General features: G+C 49.1%; 1 protein-coding gene across 1 annotated transcript in view; it reads right to left on the minus strand.

Annotated features, from left to right (window-relative positions):
• Positions 1–21052, minus strand: part of LOC146816438 (calpain-1 catalytic subunit-like) — a 476307-nt gene that overhangs the window by 130643 nt on the left and 324612 nt on the right. The window contains exons 8-9 of the mRNA XM_085610281.1: positions 4541–4674; positions 694–862 (exon numbers count right to left, since the gene is read on the minus strand). Coding sequence (XP_085466407.1) covers positions 694–862; positions 4541–4674 — 303 coding nt within the window. The remainder of the gene's footprint in view (positions 1–693; positions 863–4540; positions 4675–21052) is intronic.

Here is a 21052-nt window from a genome sequence, read left to right on the forward strand (position 1 = left end):
TAACTTAATCTGCACATCTGCAATGTCTGGCTTTTGGAGGTGGAGAGCCGCAGTTCAAAGGGATGAACCAGAGTGGGTCATAGTGACGCCAACTCCTTGTGGGGCTATTCCACCACCCTCAAATACATGTCCCAGCCACCAAAATACACGGCATAATCCGCTTGGAGAAGAGACTCTTTCCCAGCAATGAGTAATCCAGGTTGTTGTCAATAACCGTGAAGGTGAGACTCAAGGTGCAGCTAACATATCACGAAGGCTCTTCACCCAGACAAGGTTCTGTGAAACAAGTTGGCCTGTGGTCCAGAGAGGAAGTAGTGATGCTAAGCCTTTGGACAGCTGTAAAACATTGGTAGAACTCTGAAAGTCCATAAAACCATCTGATTTCCAGTACCTCAGATGCAGACACCAATTTCTTCCACAATGAGGAATGCCAAACTTTCTTACATTTTAAAATATATTTATAACTTAATTTTCAATGTACCCAGCCAAAGAATACACACAGATTATTCAGACCACGTTAGGGGTTGTGGAAAAGCTTCATTCACACATGTCTCTGCCAACTGGAAATATGTAATCGAGGGATATCCAAGACGAAAGACACAAGGGAAGCTATAGTCAGCAGGAAAGCTCAGCCATATGACACAGGAGTGATCAAGTGAGTTTGTTCTGTTTATCTAAAGAAAAGTTCCTTACATCAATGGAGCAGCCCAGTAACGAGCCCCGTGCAAGCGCCCTCCGGATGATTCTGTACAGGTCCTTGGGAGCCTTCTTCAGGTCGTACATCTCTGCCACGCCTCCCGTGAAATCCTCAAAGCCCTCAGTCGTGCTGCCGCCAGACAGGGCTTCATAGGAGCCATTCAGCCTGGAAGAGAGGGGTTGGAAGAAAACAGTGAATGTACCGGAAGTCGAGACCTTCTAGATGGCTACACATCGCCGGTATGTTTGGTTACTTTTGAGGGTACAGCACCAAACATACTCAGAGGCTATGGGTGTGACAGTCATGAAAACATCACTGATATGCTAGACTCAACAAAACATACTTAAAGCCTGTTGATGTCAAATAAATCTTCATTTGATCAGACATATGACCATAAAAGCACATATTTAAAACAAATATAAAAGTCAAAACAGATCCGTATCATAAAACTTCAGTTAATAACAAATACATCACTGATCATACAAGCCCCATAGATAAATCATGTGGCATATTATTGCCTTTAATTCAGCGCCTGAATGATAAAAATTCAAAACTGCATAACAAATTGTTGGAGACTCAAGGCGTGGTAAAACCAATAGACCCTCTTGGTGTGTGTTAAAACATTTTCCACTTAAAATGGGGCATAAAAACTGAGTTCTAAAAGCAGAGTACGAAGTGCAAAATAGCATGAAGTGCTTGGGTGACTGGCTTGAAACTCCATCACACGGACAGCATGGAAATAGAGCAAACCAGGAACAGGAAAAACCCCTAAAAATGAATCATATTAGCTCCAAGCCATGTTAAATAAAACCTGTGTTCTGGTGCTTTTAGCCACGTTACGTAGGGCTCTGCCATTACACGTTGAGAGTAAAATACACAAATGCACTGTGACCATATCAAGAGCTTTCAGAAATCTCAACTTGTCTTTACGGGCAAAATACATTTCCTTAACCAGGAGCCTGGAATGGGAGCTAATCTTATCTGTGGACTCGAAGAGACTGCTCAACCCTAGGTCTCGAAGAGACTGCTCAACCCTAGGTCTCGAAGAGTGCTTTTATATGATGAATCCAAGGATTGGCTAGCATGTGACTTAATTTCAGACAATCCTCCACAATTGTGTGTGTGAAACGTAGCTCCAGTGTGGACCACATTTTAACCCATAACAGAAAGGGCGCCAAGCCCACCATGCCTTCTAAAAATCCTAATCCCAAATCATGATGGGAAACAGAACTTGATGTGGATCTGGAAAGTCCTAATAGCCTATTTAAAAACCTATTCTCTGCTGCCTGAAGTGCCCCACACACTAGCTCCATGTGTGCCCACAGAGAGGCATTAGTCTTTATATAGCAAGGTCAAATCTTTAGGGGGCGTATGTCCCACGTTCTTTACGAACCTGAAGAGAGGTTCACACACCGACCGCCACCATTAATTGGGACCTCTGAGTAATTCATCGATTCCAGCTCAAATTGCCATTAAATAAGATACCCAAGAAGCTGAAGTGCATAGTTTTCATCATGGGTGTTAGTCCAATAAAAACCTTTTTTGGGCGGGTGTTCTTTGGACCACAAGTTAAAATGTAAGATGTATTATTATTGTCCTCAAGCTTCCACCACTGCATAAAACTATAAAACCCATCTAAAAGTGCTTGCCAACCATTTGCAGTCCAAGCTCGGAGCACAGGGGTGTGTGTCCGCGTACAGCACTACGGGGACTAAAAATGCGAACCAATTTTGGGGAAGTCAGGAGTACAAGTACTTAAAAAGGAATAATGCCTGTAAATACATAAAACCTGATAAATCAGATGCTCAGCCTAAAGTAAGAAACAACCTGAGTGTGAGAAATTAAAGAAATAACCAGATCTTGGAAACACATGAAACTCATGAAAACGTATTCCCCCACCTATCCGTGCTAGAAACAGAAGAGGAGAGTAAAAAACTGAAGGAAATAAATGGCTATAAACTCAATAGCAATAAAACATATTTACTGCCTGTGATACTACAGAAAACACTCTAAACGGCCTACAACAATAAGTCGTAAAACATATTTAAAGTTTACTTGTGAGAAACTGATGAATAAGTATCAAAACCCACTAATGCCCGTATGTGTGCGAAACTAAAGTCTCAAAAAACATATTCAAGCTCGACACATACACTAAACTCGTACATGATTGCGGTCTATCAAATCCATGAAGCAAGAAATGCAATAAAGTTACTTCGCTTCTATAAACACAGAAGGTTTTCATACATGTTGGCAGTGGGAACATTATCTTAAGCCTTGAGGCAGTGAACAATTTAAAACGCATTTATTTACAGCAATAGCCCTCTGAATTGTACAAAACGTACAAGACAGGGATTGTTACAAGCACACATTTTAATCGACGTTTCCTTCTAGGATTGTTCAAGCACATAAGATACACCCTTGAGGCATTCTTCTTTAAAAGATATTATATGGGAATGTCCCCTAATCCAAGAATACTGGAAGCAAGTGATGCGGACATTGTCACGGTCTGGGGGAGTGTCATTAGTGCCGGAACCTAGACGCTGCCTACTGAATGTATGGGAACCTAATGATCTCACACGCCAGGCACAGAACTGGGCTACGTTGGGAATCATGGTAGCTAAGCGCAATATAGCCCAAAAGTGGGGCATAGGGGAGACACCAAAGTTAGCCGCATAGGGGAAAGACATGGACGAGGCCATGCTAGCCGAAGGATCGGCCTTTGTTAGGCGGGGATGCACTCGTAAGTGGAGTAAAGTGTGGGAGGCATGGAATAAATTCAGAGGTGACATATGTGACCCGCCTCAGACTGATGGGGGAATATCCCGGAGTGGATGCACGGGGTGTTGATATAAAAGATGTAAAGCTGCAAGAGCATGTTCTTGAGGAATTGACCTTAACATCCTGTACTGTATTGTTCTATAATGTGGGGAAAACTGCATGTCCAACTGCTATTATGTATTCTGTTATTTCAAACTTAAAAATAAATAAAAAATCAAATAAAAAAAAGATATTTGGTTTTAAAAAAAATCAGAATTCTGAGAGCTAAGAGACAACTTTGCAAGATAATTGATTCTCAGAACACAAATAATTACCCTCCAGTTCTCCATATAGGAAATAATCCTTGAAGGATATCTCCTACTACCTGGCATGGTTGAACAGTCTACGTTTTGGACTCAGAATCCCACTCTGCCTATTACAGCCAATCTGTTAACTAATCTGGAATCTTCGATGTGTCCCATGGTGCCTCCATGCATGTGAATAATTACATCCAAGATCTGACTTTTTCCTTGTCTATATTGCTGACATTTCCCCGTTGACCTGGCTGAACGACAAGTTGATGTTATTTTCGATTCTAGACTCTAACACGTTGACTAAACCTCTACCCAGCTTACGTCTGAACTTCATACCTGGAGTAAATGAAATACATTGCCCAGTACAGATGATTTGGCCTGTCCTCTGCAACAATCATCCAGTTACAGTAACCAGAATCACTCCTATATTCATCTTCCCCTTACTCTTAAAAGTTGGACCGGGCTTGCGACCGCCAGTAGTAGGCATCAGAACAAAAAGAAGCCCAGGTTCACCAGGACTCTGGGGGATGAGGAACTTCATACCTGGTAACTGTCTCACACACACACACACACAAATACGGTAAAAGGTTTGGATTTGATTTTGGATATGGATCTTTCATTTTCTATCTGAGATTAATATCTGCTGATACAGAATATTGTAAAGTTTTGCTACATATTGATTGGTGTGGTCGCTGTTTTTAACCTCAAGCCTCTAGAGTGGGAACTCTTAACACAAGATTAAGGCCATCTTTGGAGTTTGATGGACACGTACTTGGCATAGGCTTTTTCCAGCAGTGCGCTCCAGAATTCCGTACACTCGGCGGAGTGCACAAATACCAACTCGCCATCCTTGACTGGTAACCTGTCATCGATTACCACATCCACCCATTCTCCAAACTGCCAGATCTGAGGGGTAGAGACAAAAGAGAAGAAGAAGTACATTTTTCCAGTGTAATTACCATAAATCACGCAAGATTACCCACATTCCATAAAACTTTGTCAGACAGTATCTCATGTGAATATTGAAATTGTACCATGCCTCATATTGAAAAGTCACACAACATACAAGTAGTAAAATAGATTGACTACAATATGCCCCTTGACTGCAATATTACTGTTCCCACACAACATTATCTGCTCAAACCAATCTTTCACAGGCACAAAATATTTGTAATTTTGCATCTGTGAAATGGTAAGAAATTTCACAGAAGATGTACAATGCACACATTTTTTAAGGTTTGTCTAGTGTTAAAAATAAAAATGCCAGGCCTAATATATAATCCTGTCTGTCTTTCACCCAACTATGTGATCATTTCGGCCACGAGGAGTTTTTAGAGTAGGAATCAATGGTGATCTGTCAACCCTCAGTAGTTCCTAAAGGGACACATTTATGAATGATGGGGTCTATTGAATCTAATTCCAGGCTATTTGGAGACTAGTGGTGGAAGCAACGTGGTTCTAGCCCAGGGCCACATGCCTGTGCCTCTGCATGGAGACTGCTTACTAACTCTTCTCAGTTATATGCCTTCTCCGTCCCCATAAGTCTGGTGCACTGTTATCCTTTGGTAGGACAAAGGCGAAAGAGTACAAGTGGTTCACCAATAACATAATGAAGACTGGCTTATTTTTGGACCCTATGTTTGTCCAGCACAAGGTATTGAATCATTTGTGTATGTCCATTCACACTAGGCATGCCAGGCTGCAGATAGACCTGGCCAGTCCCCATCCTCAAAACCTTTTGTACCTGTTGATGGAATTGTGCTTCACCAACCTATTCCTTTGTCCAGACAAAGATCCTCCCACCTGAATGAAAATCTGCACATCCCCATTATCTACTGTGTGTGTGTGTGTTTCCTAGAGTAACAGGAACTGATGCAGGATGTTCTCAGTCTTATTCCACAAATCACCACCACTCTAGGTCATGAAGACCCATCAGCCTGGTGATGGCCATCAAGATATGCAAGGCACACCTCAGCTCCCTTTCTGTGACTGTCTAGAGTGCACGCACAAGAGCTCAACTGCCAGCCAACCCAGACATGTAGTCTACAGAGGCACAGAATGGTTAAGCAAGAATATGCCCACTTTCTAAAAGTTGCATTTTCCAAAACGCAATTTAAAAACAAACTTCACAAAAAGATGTATTTTTAAATTGTGAGTTCAGAGACCCCAAACTGCAAATCTACATCTGTTCCCAATGGGAAATGACATTTAAGATATATTTCAAGGCTAAACGAAATTAGCAGTATTTCACTATTACACTGCACGCTTCCCATTCGGTTACCTAGGGCCTACTTTAGGGGTGATTTGCATGTAGGAAAAGGGATGACTTGGGCCGGGCAAGTGGGTGCACTTGCCAGATCGAAATGACAGTTTAAAACTGCACTCAAAGGCATGGCAGTGGCAAGCCTGAGACATGTTTGCAGGGCTACTCATGTGGGTGGCACAATCAGTGCTGCAAGCCCACTAGTAGCATTTGATCTACAGGCCCTGGGCACACCTTGTGCACTATGCTAGGGACTAATCAGTACATCAAATATGCCAATCACCAATACAATTTAGACAGCGATCATATGCACTTTAGCACTGGTTAGCAGTAAAGTGCCCAGAGTCCTAAAATCCACACAAACAGGTCAGAGAAATATTGGCGGAAGAATGCAAAAAGGTTTGGAGATAACCCTGCAAAAAAGGGGCAGGTCCTACAGTTCTCAAAGTTTGTGCTTGGAAGTCAACATGGTGGAGTCCCTATGACGTAGACCATAATCCCACAAAGCCCATTTGTGTAACCACCATTTTATATTTATTTTTTTCTTTTTCTCTTTTCCTCTCCACAAACCTCCTGCTGAGGGGAGGCTCAAGGGTCATGTTTGAATCTAGAAGAGTTTCAAGACAAAACCTTAATTACAGTAAGGAACTGGTTGCTTTTGCAGCATGGAATCTCTTCTAGATTCACATACTTTGCACGGATTATTTAGCAGTATTGCTTGTTTTGTGGTGGTTAGCAGGAGAGGTAGTGGAAGCAAAAATGTTCTTCAGCACCGCCTACCCCACCTCATCTTCTTTGTGTGAGAATAAGTCCATACAGTAATACCTTGTAAATGTATGCAGTGAAGACCAAGTGGAAGTTTATCATATCTCCTGAATGGAGACATTAGCCATTAAGGCCATTGTGGCCCCCTTTTTAGGTCGAGCCTGGGCAGCACATGCGCTGGCATGCTGTATTGAGATATAGCACAGAAGCTCTGTCCATTTCCCGCCCATCTTTTCAATTGGCTCCAGTTACGGTTGTTGCTTTTATTTGCAAATAGGCTTAGTAGTCCCTCCTTCGTACCGCCTTGTCTGCATTTGTAACCCCCCATAACGACTGGACTTTTTACTTGTGTTGTTACACGGTCTGATTTATGTAGTCGGGGAGAACCATTTTCTTTAATCATCTTTCAATATTCCACCCACAACATTGCAGCACGCCGCACGCTTTTATATTATTAGTAATGTATTTATTTAAATGACAGTGCACGATCCGCTTTGACTTTAGCAGCCACACTTATTTAATTTACAGTACAGGTCGCTTTCACTTTAGAGGCAGCTCTTATTTATTTATTTAACAGCACTTGCCGTTTTCACTTTAGCGTCCGCGCTACAGAAGCTTTCTTTTTATTTCTTTTTTGCTTTGGATGAAGGTGCCTCACACACGCTTTCACATTAATGTTGGCCATGCCCCTTTCTTTGGACGTTGCTCACTATAACCTGAATACGGTGAGCATCGTCTAAAGAAAGGGACGGGGCCACTATTAAAGTGGTCTTGCATTTGCGAGAGATCGAGCTATTGGCATTAAAAATAACAATGCCTTTTATATATGTATTGCAAATGTGAGACCTATTGCATTGGAAATGCTAGTTCCTAGTGGAGTGTGCCTTTGGTTTGTCAAGCAAAGGTTTGTTTGCTGGCCAATAGCATAGTTGGACCATCTGTACAATATATCTAGCAATAGTATTCTTAGAGACAGCTGTCCCCAGAGCTAGAACTGAATTGCTATTTTCCTGATGCTGTGTTGCCTGCATGTAGTACATGGCTGTTTTCCTGAAATCTAATATGTTCAGGACCCTTTCTGCAGCATTTGTAGGTGTCTGGAAAAACTGTGGTATATTGATTGACTGGTTTATGCGAAAGGGAGAAATAGCCTTTGGTAAGAACTTTGGTTGTGTCCTCATAATCACCTTATCCTTATATTTGTACATCGCTATGTAAAGTTTCTGCAACATTAGTCCCTTAATCTCACCAACCCTCCTTAAGATGTAACGGCTACCAAGAATACTGTTCTCAGTGTAAGGAGTCCGAGTGTTGCTTTTGTGCATTGGCTCAAAGGGGGGTGTCTTCATCAACCCTGCCAACATCAAGTGTGAATTCTACTATGGAGAAGGTACATCCCTTGCTGGAAAAAGTATTTTTGCGCCTTCCATGAACCTTTTTATTGATGGAAGTGAGAAAATGTTTTGTATGGGTAGGCCCTTTAGGTATGGCTGATAAATGTACTCTTAGCAAGGCATATGAGAGTTTACATTTTGTTAAATGGGTTCAGTACTGGACCATTGTAGTGTCCTGCTGGATCATGTGTTCCAAACGTTTGGATCGACACCAGGTTACATATCTTTTCCACTTAAAGACAAAACACCTCATGGTTCCTGCTATACAGGCTTCCCTGATAAGTAGCGTGCCCTCTGGTAGATTCAGGAGTTCCAGGAGAGATATTTGCTCTGCTACGGCCCACTTTCGAATGTTCTGAGCGAATCGCAATGGTGGCTAAGATGCTGTATCGTCCCTCCCACCCCCCAGCTTGTGGATGTAAACATTCATGTGGTATTGTCAGTAAGAATTTCTATAGTTTTCCCCCTGATCTGACTTCGGAAGGCTTTAGGAGCAAGGAATATTTTGTTTAGCTCCAGGCAATTGATGTGTTTAGTAGAGGTCTGTTCTGACTACAACTCCCTTATCATTAGGATATTTATGTGTGCTTCTCAGCCCATCATTGAAGCATCCATGGTAGTAATCACTTGTAGTTGGGGGGGGATTTGGGAGTACTCTCCTTGAGCTTGTTTACTGCACGCCACCACCTCAATTCCTTGCTAACCTTCTATGAATCAACCACTAGATTCTCCCAAGTGCCTGACCCCCCCTGATCCCACTGATTGGGTAACCATTCCTGTACTAGTATCATTTGAAGCCGGGAATTGGGAATGAGGTGGGTGCAGGAGGTCATCGTTCCTAAAAGCTTCATTACCTTTCTCACTGTCGGAGATTGTGACGTCTAGAAGAGGTGAGTTTGAATGAGTATGGCCTGAACCCTCCATGTCATAGGGTAAGCAATGCTAATTGTGTGTTGAAGTCTGCTCCCAGGAATGATTGCCTGGTTTGTGGGTTTCGAGACTATTTCTCCTGATTCACTGTAAAACCTAGTGCGTGCAAAAGGGACCTCGTCGTGCTCTCCTGCCAAAGATCCAAGTTGTCTGCCTTGACCAGCCAATTGCCTAAGTGTGGGTAACCATGTAGGCCCCGTCTTCTGAAGAGTGCTGCTACCACTGGCACTGTATTGTTGAGGACTCTTGGTGCAGACATTATTCGGAATGGCAAGACCGTAACTTGGTAATGTTCGCTTTCCAATTCTAATCTGAGGTACTGTGTGTGTGTTATGTGAATCGGTGTATGACAGTAAGCATCTTTCAGATCTACAGTTGCTAGGCAGTCCCCTTTGTCTAGCAAAGGGACTTCATCTTTCAGTGGTGTCATTTGAAATTTGTGTGTTTTTATATATCTGTTCGCGAAGAGCAGGTCTAAGTTTGGGTGCATAGTTTGGGCTTGTTGTGGCATAAGGAAGTAAACCAAGTACAGACCTTTGTTTCCCTCCTCTCATGCTACTTTTTCCATAGCATCCTTTGCAAGGAGCTCTAGGATGCATAAGATTTGCAACTGATCCTTCTTGTAATGCTGGTACTTTGGTTGTTTTGTTGGTGGTTTCTGCATGAAGTCTACACAGTAAGCAAACAAATTATATTTACAACCCACTTCTCTGTGGATATGGCTTCCCCGTTTTCTAGGAAGTCCTTTATTCGCCGCCTACAGGTGTATTGTGACTAAGGAGAGTGAAGTTTGAGTCACTTGGAAGTACCAGAGGCAGATCCTTTAGAGTTTCTGACTCTTGTTTTCCTTCTGCCTCGAAAGTGATCTTAAGGGTGCTGCTGTTGCCACTGTTCCTGGCATTGAAACTGGTTGGATTCTGGCTGTTTTGGGCTCTGCGAAGCCAACATTTGTCCTCCCTGTCCCCTTTTATCTTGAAAAGTTCCTCTTTGAAATGAAGGTCTTAAGACATGAACGGCTCCCATTGCTTTGGCAGTCTTACTTGCTTTTTTAATTTCTTCCAGAGCTTGATCTACACCTGGGCCAAAGAGCTGGTTTCCTGTGAGGGGGGGTCTATCGATGATAGAGGATTGTACCTCGGGCTTAAAGCCGGAGATGCGTAGACATGCATTTCTTTTCATGGCCCTCCCCCTAGCTAGTGCCTACCTGCTGTATCGGCAGCATCAATGTCCGTATTCCGCATTAATTAGCATTTTTCCCAACTTCGCTAATGATCTTTGCTCTTTTTATTCCTCTTGGAGGTGTCACATAGGTCTTTTATATTTTCCTAGTAATACTGAGCATATCTATTTAGCAGTGCATTGGAATTGGCGACCCGCCACTGCATGGCTGCAGCACTCTCCATCTTCCATCCTACTGCCTCCATTCTTTTACTTTCCTTGTCTGGTGGGAGCCCCATGGATGCCGGGGACATTGCTATTTTCCTTGATGTGGAGACAATCAGTGAGTCTGATTCTACATTGCCCCATGATATGCTTAGGGTGTAGTGTTCCATCTCTGGATTTGGTTTTCTATCTGTTGTGTTCCTGCTTTGGATGTTGTTGGTTGAGCGGAAACCTCCCTGCCTTGTTGTACAATGTTGGGGAGCATGGAAAGATATTGATTCCTATTGTAGGTAGGTGTGTCTTAAGAACAAATCATGTCTGTTCCTTTTCTACTTCCATCTTTACGTCAAAGGCCTCTGCTGTCCTTTTCACCACTAGCTGGTGTAAGGAGATGTCATCAGGGAGAGAAGGCCTCGAAGGGTAGGACTTTATCTTCTCTAAAAGAGAGTTGACCTCGACATCCTCTCACAGCATTTCCCTCTGTGGCTCCTCTACCTTTAGATATTCCAGGTTGATGCCGAAGATACCCTCTTCTCAAACATCTGTTTTCTGTCCCTCTTCTGTAACTTCTTTCTGTCCCTCTGTTAAAGTGTCCTGCAGGTTCATTTTAAGGCCTACTGGTCTAGACTCTTTAGACGGAGTTATGGATTCTTAGGGGATCCTCCTCTTTCTCATAAGATATTCTACTTCAATCTCCAAGACCCTTTTCTTTTTCTCAAGACATTGCTGACGTCGGAAGTCTTAGGCTCCCCAGGAGCAAATACCTTCTAGGGTGCCGCAGCCTTTCTTCGTATCCTTACCAGTGGATTTCTCTTTTCCCGCAGGAAGGAAGGTGCTCTGAGCATCTTCGATTGCTGATATCTTCTGTGTACAGGGCTTTGCCTTAAGTGACTCTGGCATATCACACATAGAACCAAGCTTTCTTGTCTTACACGAGTCAGATGTTTGTCAGGCATGTGGCACTGTGGGCTTAGGGTCTTTATGGTGAGTCTTTTCGACTTTGAAAACCTTGTGTTTTGTGTTGTGGTGTTCGCCTGGGCCTCCTGTGCCTTTACTTCATCATCGTGGAAACCCATTTCCATTTCCTCCATCGACATGGCACTCCTCCTTTGCTTCTCCATTTCAGACATAACTGCCATGTCTGTGTACACTCAATGTGACCGAAAGATCTTGACCCTGTTGACTAGTGGTTTTGGTTTAAAAGTCGAGCACTGGACACAGTCAGGCAAACGGAACATGCAGACTGGATGATCGTTGTTTGAGGCGAACTTTCGGTGTCAATTCGTTAAAATTTGAAGAGCGCGCTTATGCTCTAAAATGGTGTGAAGGAACCCCCGGGATGCTACTTCGACCAAGAAGCATTCTCTGGATGTCGATGCCTCCTGACAGATCCCCGAAAAACCTCTTTCCAGCGTCTATCTCTGTTCCCTCAACTGTTTGAGGACTCTACGACAACCTCCATCAAAAACATGCCACATGCACCTCCATACTCAACAGTGGGGGGGGAAATCTGAATTGGTGAGAACACTCATTGGTATTTTAGGATTACAGTCAACATTGTAGGGGCTCCGCCCATGGCGACTCCCAACCACAAACTCACAATCTTTGAGAACAATGGGAACACTTCCGGACTCAACTACGTCCACTAGATGGAGAGACTGTGCAAAGCATGCACATCTAGAAGAAAGTTCACACTGCAGAACTCTCCATTTCTTTGCCTTGGTTATTATCCCATTCCCGGGTGCAGCATTTGCAAAATGCTGCTGAATGCTGCATCCAAGGTCCCACAAAGAGATCACACGTCTCTCCCCATCTGAAGTCACTTCATCGGCTACTTATTAAGAAACGTTGATTTTTCACGGCCTTCCTCACTAGGATATCCACCGCCCCTATTGCCATTATATTTAATACCACTTTAAGACATATATTCCTAAAGATGATTGCATGCAGATATTCCCGTGATTCCTTGCTTCGCCTGAGCCCATCATGGCGTATATTCCTTTCCTGTACTCACAGCAAAAGTTTGGAACTCTCTACCCCAAGACCTTCCAGTTACTACTAATCTTGGTCTTCATACCCTCATACCTTCTCACTCTTCGTTATGCACTTTGATTAATTATTTTGTTCACAGATTCTCATATTAACACCATTATAACCTATGGGAAGTGGTCGGGCTCCATAAACTACAATCTACCCAAAGAATGTGACGATTCATCACATCAACAAAAAGCCAGTGATGTCTTCATTCAGTTATTTTAAAGTCATGTTTCACCTTCACATGGACAAGATCCCTGCCACGTGTCCCCACTGTTAGACCCGGCCCTCGTAACATAGCTAGACCTGACCCCTGCACCTCACACCAGCCCCCAAACCCACAGCCTAGCCGATCCTTCCCACCAGAACTCGCACGCACCCAACCCAGACTTCCCCGTCCGTGGCCTTCTGCCCTTCGGCCACACCGGGCCCGCGTGCCCACTTCATGCAACAAGATGGCCGCCCGGCCCCAGCGCGACCCTGGCCTAGAGGCGCCACTCCGGCTGGAGGACATCACGCTCCCCTTGGGATGAGAGAGGGAGGAGCAGTTTCTATAACACCTCTGCGCTTCCCTGGGACGGTGGGTTTCGATCGACCTGCCGGCCTCCCCGAGGGCTGGCTCCACGCCTGCTGGGTGTCTGGGACTCCTCCCGACCCGGCCCTGAACAGATCAAAAGACAATGGCAGGAAATCCCCAACGAGCGACCCCCAGGTGACAAGACCCCTGCCTGCACAGGCTCCGGACATCAAAGAGGGGTCGCCCTATAACAAGGAGTGCTCTGGGACTGTCCGGCAGATTCGCCTTGGAACACCTGAGCCCTGCTGAGTGACTCGCGGCTCCCTGAAGATCGTAAGACCTCCGAACTTGTGCTTGAGCCCTGCTGAGTGACTCGCGGCTCCCTGAAGATCGTAAGACCTCCGAACTTGTGCTTGAGCCCTGCTGAGTGACTCGCGGCTCCCTGAAGATCGTAAGACCTCCGAACTTGTGCTTGAGCCTTGCTGAGTGACTCGCGGCTCCTCGAAGATCGTAAGACCACCGAACTTGTAACCGAGCCCTGCTGAGTGACTCGCGGCTCCCACAGACTCTCTTGGTCCCGCCGGACCCCACGACGACAACCGTATCCCCCAGCTCGAGGATTGTGAGCTGTGCGACGGGTACGCTCCTGCATTTGATCCACATCCCCAAAGACTGTCCCGCTACCTCCTACTCCCCTCCAAGACTTTGAGAGCCCACGCTCTGCTTGTATATATTTGCTGTGCTGATCATAAAGATCCTACTACCCCAATCTGATAAAGATTTGCTCGTAAGAACTCCTTGTGTGGTGTCTCTCTTTCGTGTGGTGCCGAGTGTGCGATCCTAGATACGAGGTTCCTCCCCTGAGGAGTCTCCCGCCAGTGCCCGGCTATGATACCTCGAGGGTGGGTCTCATGGCAGTCAGGGCCCCCTCCGGGCCCCTCTGAGGTCGCCTTCTAACATTGGTGGCAGCGACGGGATTCGGGTCCATAATCTAGAGATCGTACCGTGAACAGCTGATGCACTACCGACAAAGATGGCAGAAGGAAACACCGGGGTTCTCGTAGAAAACTACGCCAGTACCGTGTTTCAGGTGGAACAGCTGGAGGGGTACACTCACAAAGAACTAAAACAATTCTGTAAGGAACTCAGAATCGCTACCACTGGTCTCAACACCAAAGAAGATATGCAAAAGGCACTGAAAGCTTGGGTGGATTCTGGAGCCTCCCGGCCAGAAGGAGCGGGGGAGCCCCACGACGAAGCTGGACCCTCCCAAGGAGAACGCAGCAGCAACCAGGTGCGAGGCTTCGTACCAGACGGGGGCCTATCCCCGGAGGAACTCGCAGACAGAGAAAAAAGTCGCCATCATGAGCTCGAATTAGCCAAACTCAAAATCGAGGGCGAGCTGAAATTAGTCGAGAAAAAGCTAGCAGTAGAACAATTGCGAGTACAAGGAGAACTAGAAGAGAAGAAACTCCAACGAGAACACGAGGGAAAGAGACTTCAACTGGAACATGAACGCAGCCTGAAGGAAATGGAACTGAGAGCGAGAAACGAAGAAACGCGGCCCCCGGGGAACCGGGAGGCGGCCGCCCCAACGGAACAGAAGGTCCACATCCCCAAGGATGTGGTCAAAGAATATTACAAAAATGATGACATTCAGCAGTGGTTCCGGGCCTACGAGGTCGCCATGACCTCCCATCGGGTCCCACAGAAGGATTGGGGGGCTGGGTTGTGGGGACGATTCCTGAGCGAAGGGAGAGACACCCTGCTCGACCTACCCACCTCCATGCAAACATCCTATGAACACATGAAAGCGGCCCTCCTCACAAGGTACGGCCTCACCCCGGAGATGTACCGCCAGCGATTCCGGGACTGCAGGAAGATTCCGGGTACCACCTGGGTGGAATATGTGAATTTCTTCAGCCGCGCCTTCGATGGATGGATCAAGGGCAGCAAGGTAACCACCCTGGAAGAACTAACAGACCTTATGCTGTGGGAACACCTGGCGGCCAACTGCTTTGTGGAACTCCTCCAGCATCTGCTTGATAGCAAGCTCACGAACCCAAGAAAGCTGGCTGTCGATGCGGATCGCTGGACCAACACCCGGGTCTCCCGGGGCCCTGTAGGAGAGTACCCCCGAGCCAGTCAGGGACCACCCCGCCAGAGAGGGGGGGGAAACCAGGGAGGGCAGAGAGAGTCCCAGGCTAGTCCCCCGAAGTCCCAACCTCCACCTTTCCCGGCACCCCCACCAGCTGTATCCGGCCCCCCCCTTAGACGGGGGCACCGGGTAACCATCACTTGTTTCCGTTGCCAGAAGCCCGGGCATTACGCCAACAACCCTGAATGCCCCATGGCCCCACGCACCACCCAGGCAGCACCCCCTGCTAGACAGATAGCCAATGTAGCCCTGGGGGAGGAGGTTGAGGAGGCCGAGGAGTGGGAACCCGCCGCTATGGCCCTAGTGTCCTTAGGAGATAGAGAGATGGTCCCTGGGAGCCTCCTGCCCTCTAACACAAAGAAATATGGGCAGCTAGTCACGATCAATGGCCACCAAGTAGAAGCCCTCCGTGACACCGGGGCCAGCATCACCGGTGTCCTTAGCCATTTAGTACACGAAGACCAGGTCCTCCCCAACGTCTTTTGTCCTGTCATTTCAGCCGACAACACAGAAAGCCTATGTAAGGTAGCCCTGGTGCCCTTTGAGTGGGGAGGGGTGGTCGGTAAACTGAAGGTTGCAGTGAGAACCTCCCAACCCGTCGATTGTCTCCTGGGGAACGACCTGGAAAGTTCCCCCTGGGGACAAGTTGAGCGCAAGACCCATCTAGGGATGATGGGCCTCCCTGAGTGGGTGTGCGCCACCACTCGATCCATGGCGGCTCGACTGACCCCCCTGAGGGAAGTAGACGACGCCCCGACCCCTGAAGATAGGATGGTCCCAGCCGAGGGTCCCCCCAAGTCCCCACCAGAAGAGTCGATCGCCAGTGACGAACCCCCGCCTTCCGACTCCACCCCAGTCACCGAGTTCGGCGATCTGCCCGAATTAGCCCAGTGGCGCCACGAGGGGGGCCCCTCCCGAGAAGAGTTCTGCCGAGAGCAGGCTACCTGTCCCTCCCTGGACGGGCCCCGGCAACAGGCAGAGGCCCAGGCCGCAGGCGACCAGACGGGGACGCACCGGGTGTATTGGGAGAATGACCTCCTGTACAGCGAACAGAAGTCGGTGGAGCTAGGGTCCGGCCGGGTGCTGGTGGTGCCCCTACGCTTCCGAAGCCTCCTCCTGGGCTTGGCCCACGATGTCCCCCTCGCAGGCCACTTGGGCCAGGACAAAACGTACAGTCGCCTCGTGACCCACTTTTACTGGCCCAGAATGAGAGCAGATGTAGGAGCCCACTGCAAGTCCTGTCCCACGTGCCAGGCCAGTGGAAAAAGCGGAGGGAAGAGCAAGGCTCCCCTCCAACCCTTCCCTGTCGTCAGTACCCCTTTTGAGTGGGTCGGAATCGACATTGTAGGGCCCCTGGACCCCCCAACTTCCCAAGGGCACCGGTTCATCCTCGTCCTGGTGGACCATGCCACCCGTTACCCTAAGGCCATCCCCCTGCGCACCGTCACAGCCCCCGTGGTGGGCCGGGCGTTGATGGGAATCTTCTCCCGCATGGGTTTCCCCCGCGAGGTCGTGAGCGATCGCGGTACCAACTTTATCTCCCGGTACATGAAGTCCTTATGGCAACAATGCGGGGTGTCCTATAAGTTCACCACCCCGTGCCACCCCCAAGGAAATGGCCTGGTAGAGCGGTTTAACCGGACTCTGAAGGGGATGATCGCGGGCCTGGAAGAGCCCCTCCGGCGTAAGTGGGACATCCTGCTCTCCTGCCTCCTATTCGCATACCGCGAAGTTCTCCAGAAATCCTTGGGGTTCAGCCCCTTTGAGTTACTCTACGGGCACCCCGTCAGGGGGCCCCTCAGCCTGGTCAAGGAAGGCTGGGAGGCGGCGCCTCGAGGCCCCCCCCCCCCCCCGAGATGTGTTCAGTTACGTCCTGACCCTCCGAAATCAGACTAGAAGGTTCCGAGAGATGGCCGAGGCCAACCTGGAGGCGAGTCAGGAGGAGATGAAGCGCTGGTACGACCAGAACGCCACTCTGGTCGAGTTTCAGCCGGGCCAGCAGGTATGGGTCATGGCCCCCGTGAAACCCTGCGCCCTCCAGGATAAATGGACCGGGCCCTTCAAAGTGGTTGAGCGGAAGAGCCAGGTCACGTACTTGGTGGACGTCCAGTCCCCCCGGGACCCCCTCCGGGTCCTCCACGTGAACCGCCTCAAGCCCCACTTTGTGCGAACGGAGCTGAGCCTCCTGCTGGCCACTGATGATGGGTCCGAGGAAGAGTCAGATCCTCTCCCCGATCTCCTGTGCACCAAAGAGAAGGACGGCTCCGTAGAGGGAGTGAACCTCTCCCCGTCTCTCACTCCCCAGCAGCGTGAGGATTGCCGCCAGCTCCTAGGGCAGTTTCCGGACCTTTTCTCCCTGGTCCCCAAGGTCACCGACTGGTGTGTCCATGATGTGGATACCGGGGACAGCCCACCAGTGAGACACCGAGCCTACCGAGTCCCTGATCGGGTCCGGTCCTGTATCCAAGCCGAAGTCTCGAAAATGTTGACCCTCGGCGTGATCGAACCCTCGGACAGCCCCTGGGCCAGCCCCGTGGTCCTGGTCCCAAAAGCAGCTGCCCCCGGGGTCGCACCAGAACTCCGCTTCTGCGTGGACTACCGGGGACTCAATGAAGTCACCCGAGCCGATGCCCACCCCATTCCCCGAGCCGACGAGCTCATTGACCGGCTCGGGGCTGCTCGGTTCCTCACCACCTTCGATCTCACCTGCGGCTACTGGCAAATTGCGCTCACAGAAGGAGCCAAGGAGCGGTCCGCCTTCTCCACCCCGGATGGGCACTATCGCTTTCGAGTGATGCCCTTCGGGATGAAAAATGCCCCGGCCACCTTCCAGCGACTGGTAAATAGAGTCCTGGCCGGGCTGAAAAAATTCAGTGCCGCATATCTCGACGATATCGCAGTTTTTAGCTCTGAGTGGAGTGAGCACCTCCAGCACCTTCGGAGGGTGCTGACCGCCCTGCGCCAGGCAGGCCTCACCGTGAAAGCCAGCAAGTGCCAGATTGGGCAAGGTTCGGTAACCTACCTGGGGCACCAGGTCGGAAGCGGGCAGGTCGCCCCTCTACAGCCCAAAATCGACGCCATCCTAGCCTGGGAACCCCCCACTACCCAAACGGAGGTCCGAGCCTTTCTGGGCCTCACGGGCTACTACCGGAGGTTCATCTGGAATTACGGCAGCCTGGTCGGTCCCCTCACGGGACTCACGTCCAAAAAGCAGCCCAAGAAGGTGCAATGGTCCCCTGCCTGCCAAGAGGCGTTCGAGGCCCTGAAAGCGGCCATGTGTGCTGCCCCCGTCCTCCAGGCCCCCGACTACTCCAAAGAATTTGTGGTACAAACTGATGCCTCCGAGCATGGCATCGGGGCAGTCCTCTCCCAGGTGAATGACCAAGGCCTAGACCAGCCCGTAGCCTTCCTCAGCCGAAGGCTATTGCCCAGAGAACAGAGATGGAGCACCATCGAGCGAGAGGCATTCGCCGTAGTCTGGGCCCTCAAGAAACTACGCCCTTACCTGTTCGGCACCCATTTCAAGGTCCAAACCGGCCATCGCCCCTTGCGATGGCTCATGCAGATGCGAGGAGAAAACCCCAAGCTACTGCGGTGGTCAATCTCCCTCCAGGGGATGGATTTCACCGTGGAACATCGCCCTGGGACTGACCACGCCAACGCCGATGGCCTCTCCCGGTTCTTCCGCCTCAGCGAAGAGAACCCCCAAGAAGATGGGTAGTTCTCTCCGGCTTTCAGCTGGGGGGGGGACGCATGTTAGACCCGGCCCTCGTAACATAGCTAGACCTGACCCCTGCACCTCACACCAGCCCCCAAACCCACAGCCTAGCCGATCCTTCCCACCAGAACTCGCACGCACCCAACCCAGTCTTCCCCGTCCGTGGCCTTCTGCCCTTCGGCCACACAGGGCCCGCGTGCCCACTTCATGCAACAAGATGGCCGCCCGGCCCCAGCGCGACCCTGGCCTAGAGGCGCCACTCCGGCTGGAGGACATCACGCTCCCCTTGGGATGAGAGAGGGAGGAGCAGTTTCTATCACACCTCTGCGCTTCCCTGGGACGGTGGGTTTCGATCGACCTGCCGGCCTCCCCGAGGGCTGGCTCCACGCCTGCTGGGTGTCTGGGACTCCTCCCGACCCGGCCCTGAACGGATCAAAAGACAATGGCAGGAAATCCCCAACGAGCGACCCCCAGGTGACAAGACCCCTGCCTGCACAGGCTCCGGACATCAAAGAGGGGTCGCCCTATAACAAGGAGTGCTCTGGGACTGTCCGGCAGATTCGCCTTGGAACACCTGAGCCCTGCTGAGTGACTCGCGGCTCCCTGAAGATCGCAAGACCTCCGAACTTCTGCTTGAGTCCTGCTGAGTGACTCGCGGCTCCCTGAAGATCGTAAGACCTCCGAACTTGTGCTTGAGCCTTGCTGAGTGACTCGCGGCTCCTCGAAGATCGTAAGACCACCGAACTTGTAACCGAGCCCTGCTGAGTGACTCGCGGCTCCCACAGACTCTCTTGGTCCCGCCGGACCCCACGACGACAACCGTATCCCCCAGCTCGAGGATTGTGAGCTGTGCGACGGGTACGCTCCTGCATTTGATCCACATCCCCAAAGACTGTCCCGCTACCTCCTACTCCCCTCCAAGACTTTGAGAGCCCACGCTCTGCTTGTATATATTTGCTGTGCTGATCATAAAGATCCTACTACCCCAATCTGATAAAGATTTGCTCGTAAGAACTCCTCGTGTGGTGTCTCTCTGTCGTGTGGTGCCGAGTGTGCGATCCTAGATACGAGGTTCCTCCCCTGAGGAGTCTCCCGCCAGTGCCCGGCTACGATACCTCGAGGGTGGGTCTCAGGGCAGTCAGGGCCCCCTCCGAGGTCGCCTTCTAACACCCACATATAGCTTGAAGTCTTCAGACAGCCCTGTTTCATTAACAGAAATATCAGCTCTTTAGCTGTCATTTTCATTACGTTTGCAAAGCCAACAAGCATTGGCATAGCCAATAGGTCTCGCCTTTGGGACCTTATAAGTGTTTAGCTATGCAACAGTTGCATAACTAAATACTTATAAGGTCCCAAAAGCGAGACCTACTGGCTATGCAAAGCGGCCGTGCGGCCGCGAAAGTGAAAGTAATCACGGTAAAGCGCGGTGCGCGCGCCCGCGCACATGCACTGTAGCTCTAGGCTGGCCTCGTAGCACATTTTGGAGCCCTCTCAATAAGTCTTGCCAGACCAGCGCATGCGCTGGGTCAGGCGAGACCTAAAAAGCATGTTGGTTGGATGTGGCTCCAAGTCCTGCATCCTCCCAATACCCGAAAATACTCTCCCTAGAGATGGGGGTTTGACACCATACAGTTTGGCGGTGCAGACAGAACAAGTCAAGTCTTCAGGCTCAAACTCCAGTTGCTCAGCTTTGGTTATTAGAAGATTTATCATGCCAGCATCGCCTGTCCGGCTCTTGTTTGGGCAGAATGACATCACTAAAGGTGTGGTTGTTCCTTAGAATAATAATTTTACCAGGTGACTTCATGCCACTAAGATGGCTGTGCTCCACGCCTGGGTTTTAATTTACTAACCTGATGCTTTATGGGAGTTGCAATCCTAGTTCAATTCAAAGCATATACCCAAAAAAACTATTTGTAAAAGGAGGTCCAGAACTGGAGCACCGTATCCTTCATAACATGGGGTCGTCTCACAGGCTAATTTATGGCGCCCACAACAGTGCCTGTCACCACCTCCATGGAAAAGGATCCCTCTGTAAGCAAACTAGTCAGAACAGGTATAGTGTGTCAAGAAGAATTTTCTGCCACCTCAAAGAGAGTGGGCATTTGCATTCCACACTTTC

The sequence above is a fragment of the Triturus cristatus genome, chromosome 6, assembly GCF_964204655.1.
Source record: "Triturus cristatus chromosome 6, aTriCri1.1, whole genome shotgun sequence".
NCBI classification, from domain to species: Eukaryota; Metazoa; Chordata; class Amphibia; order Caudata; family Salamandridae; genus Triturus; species Triturus cristatus.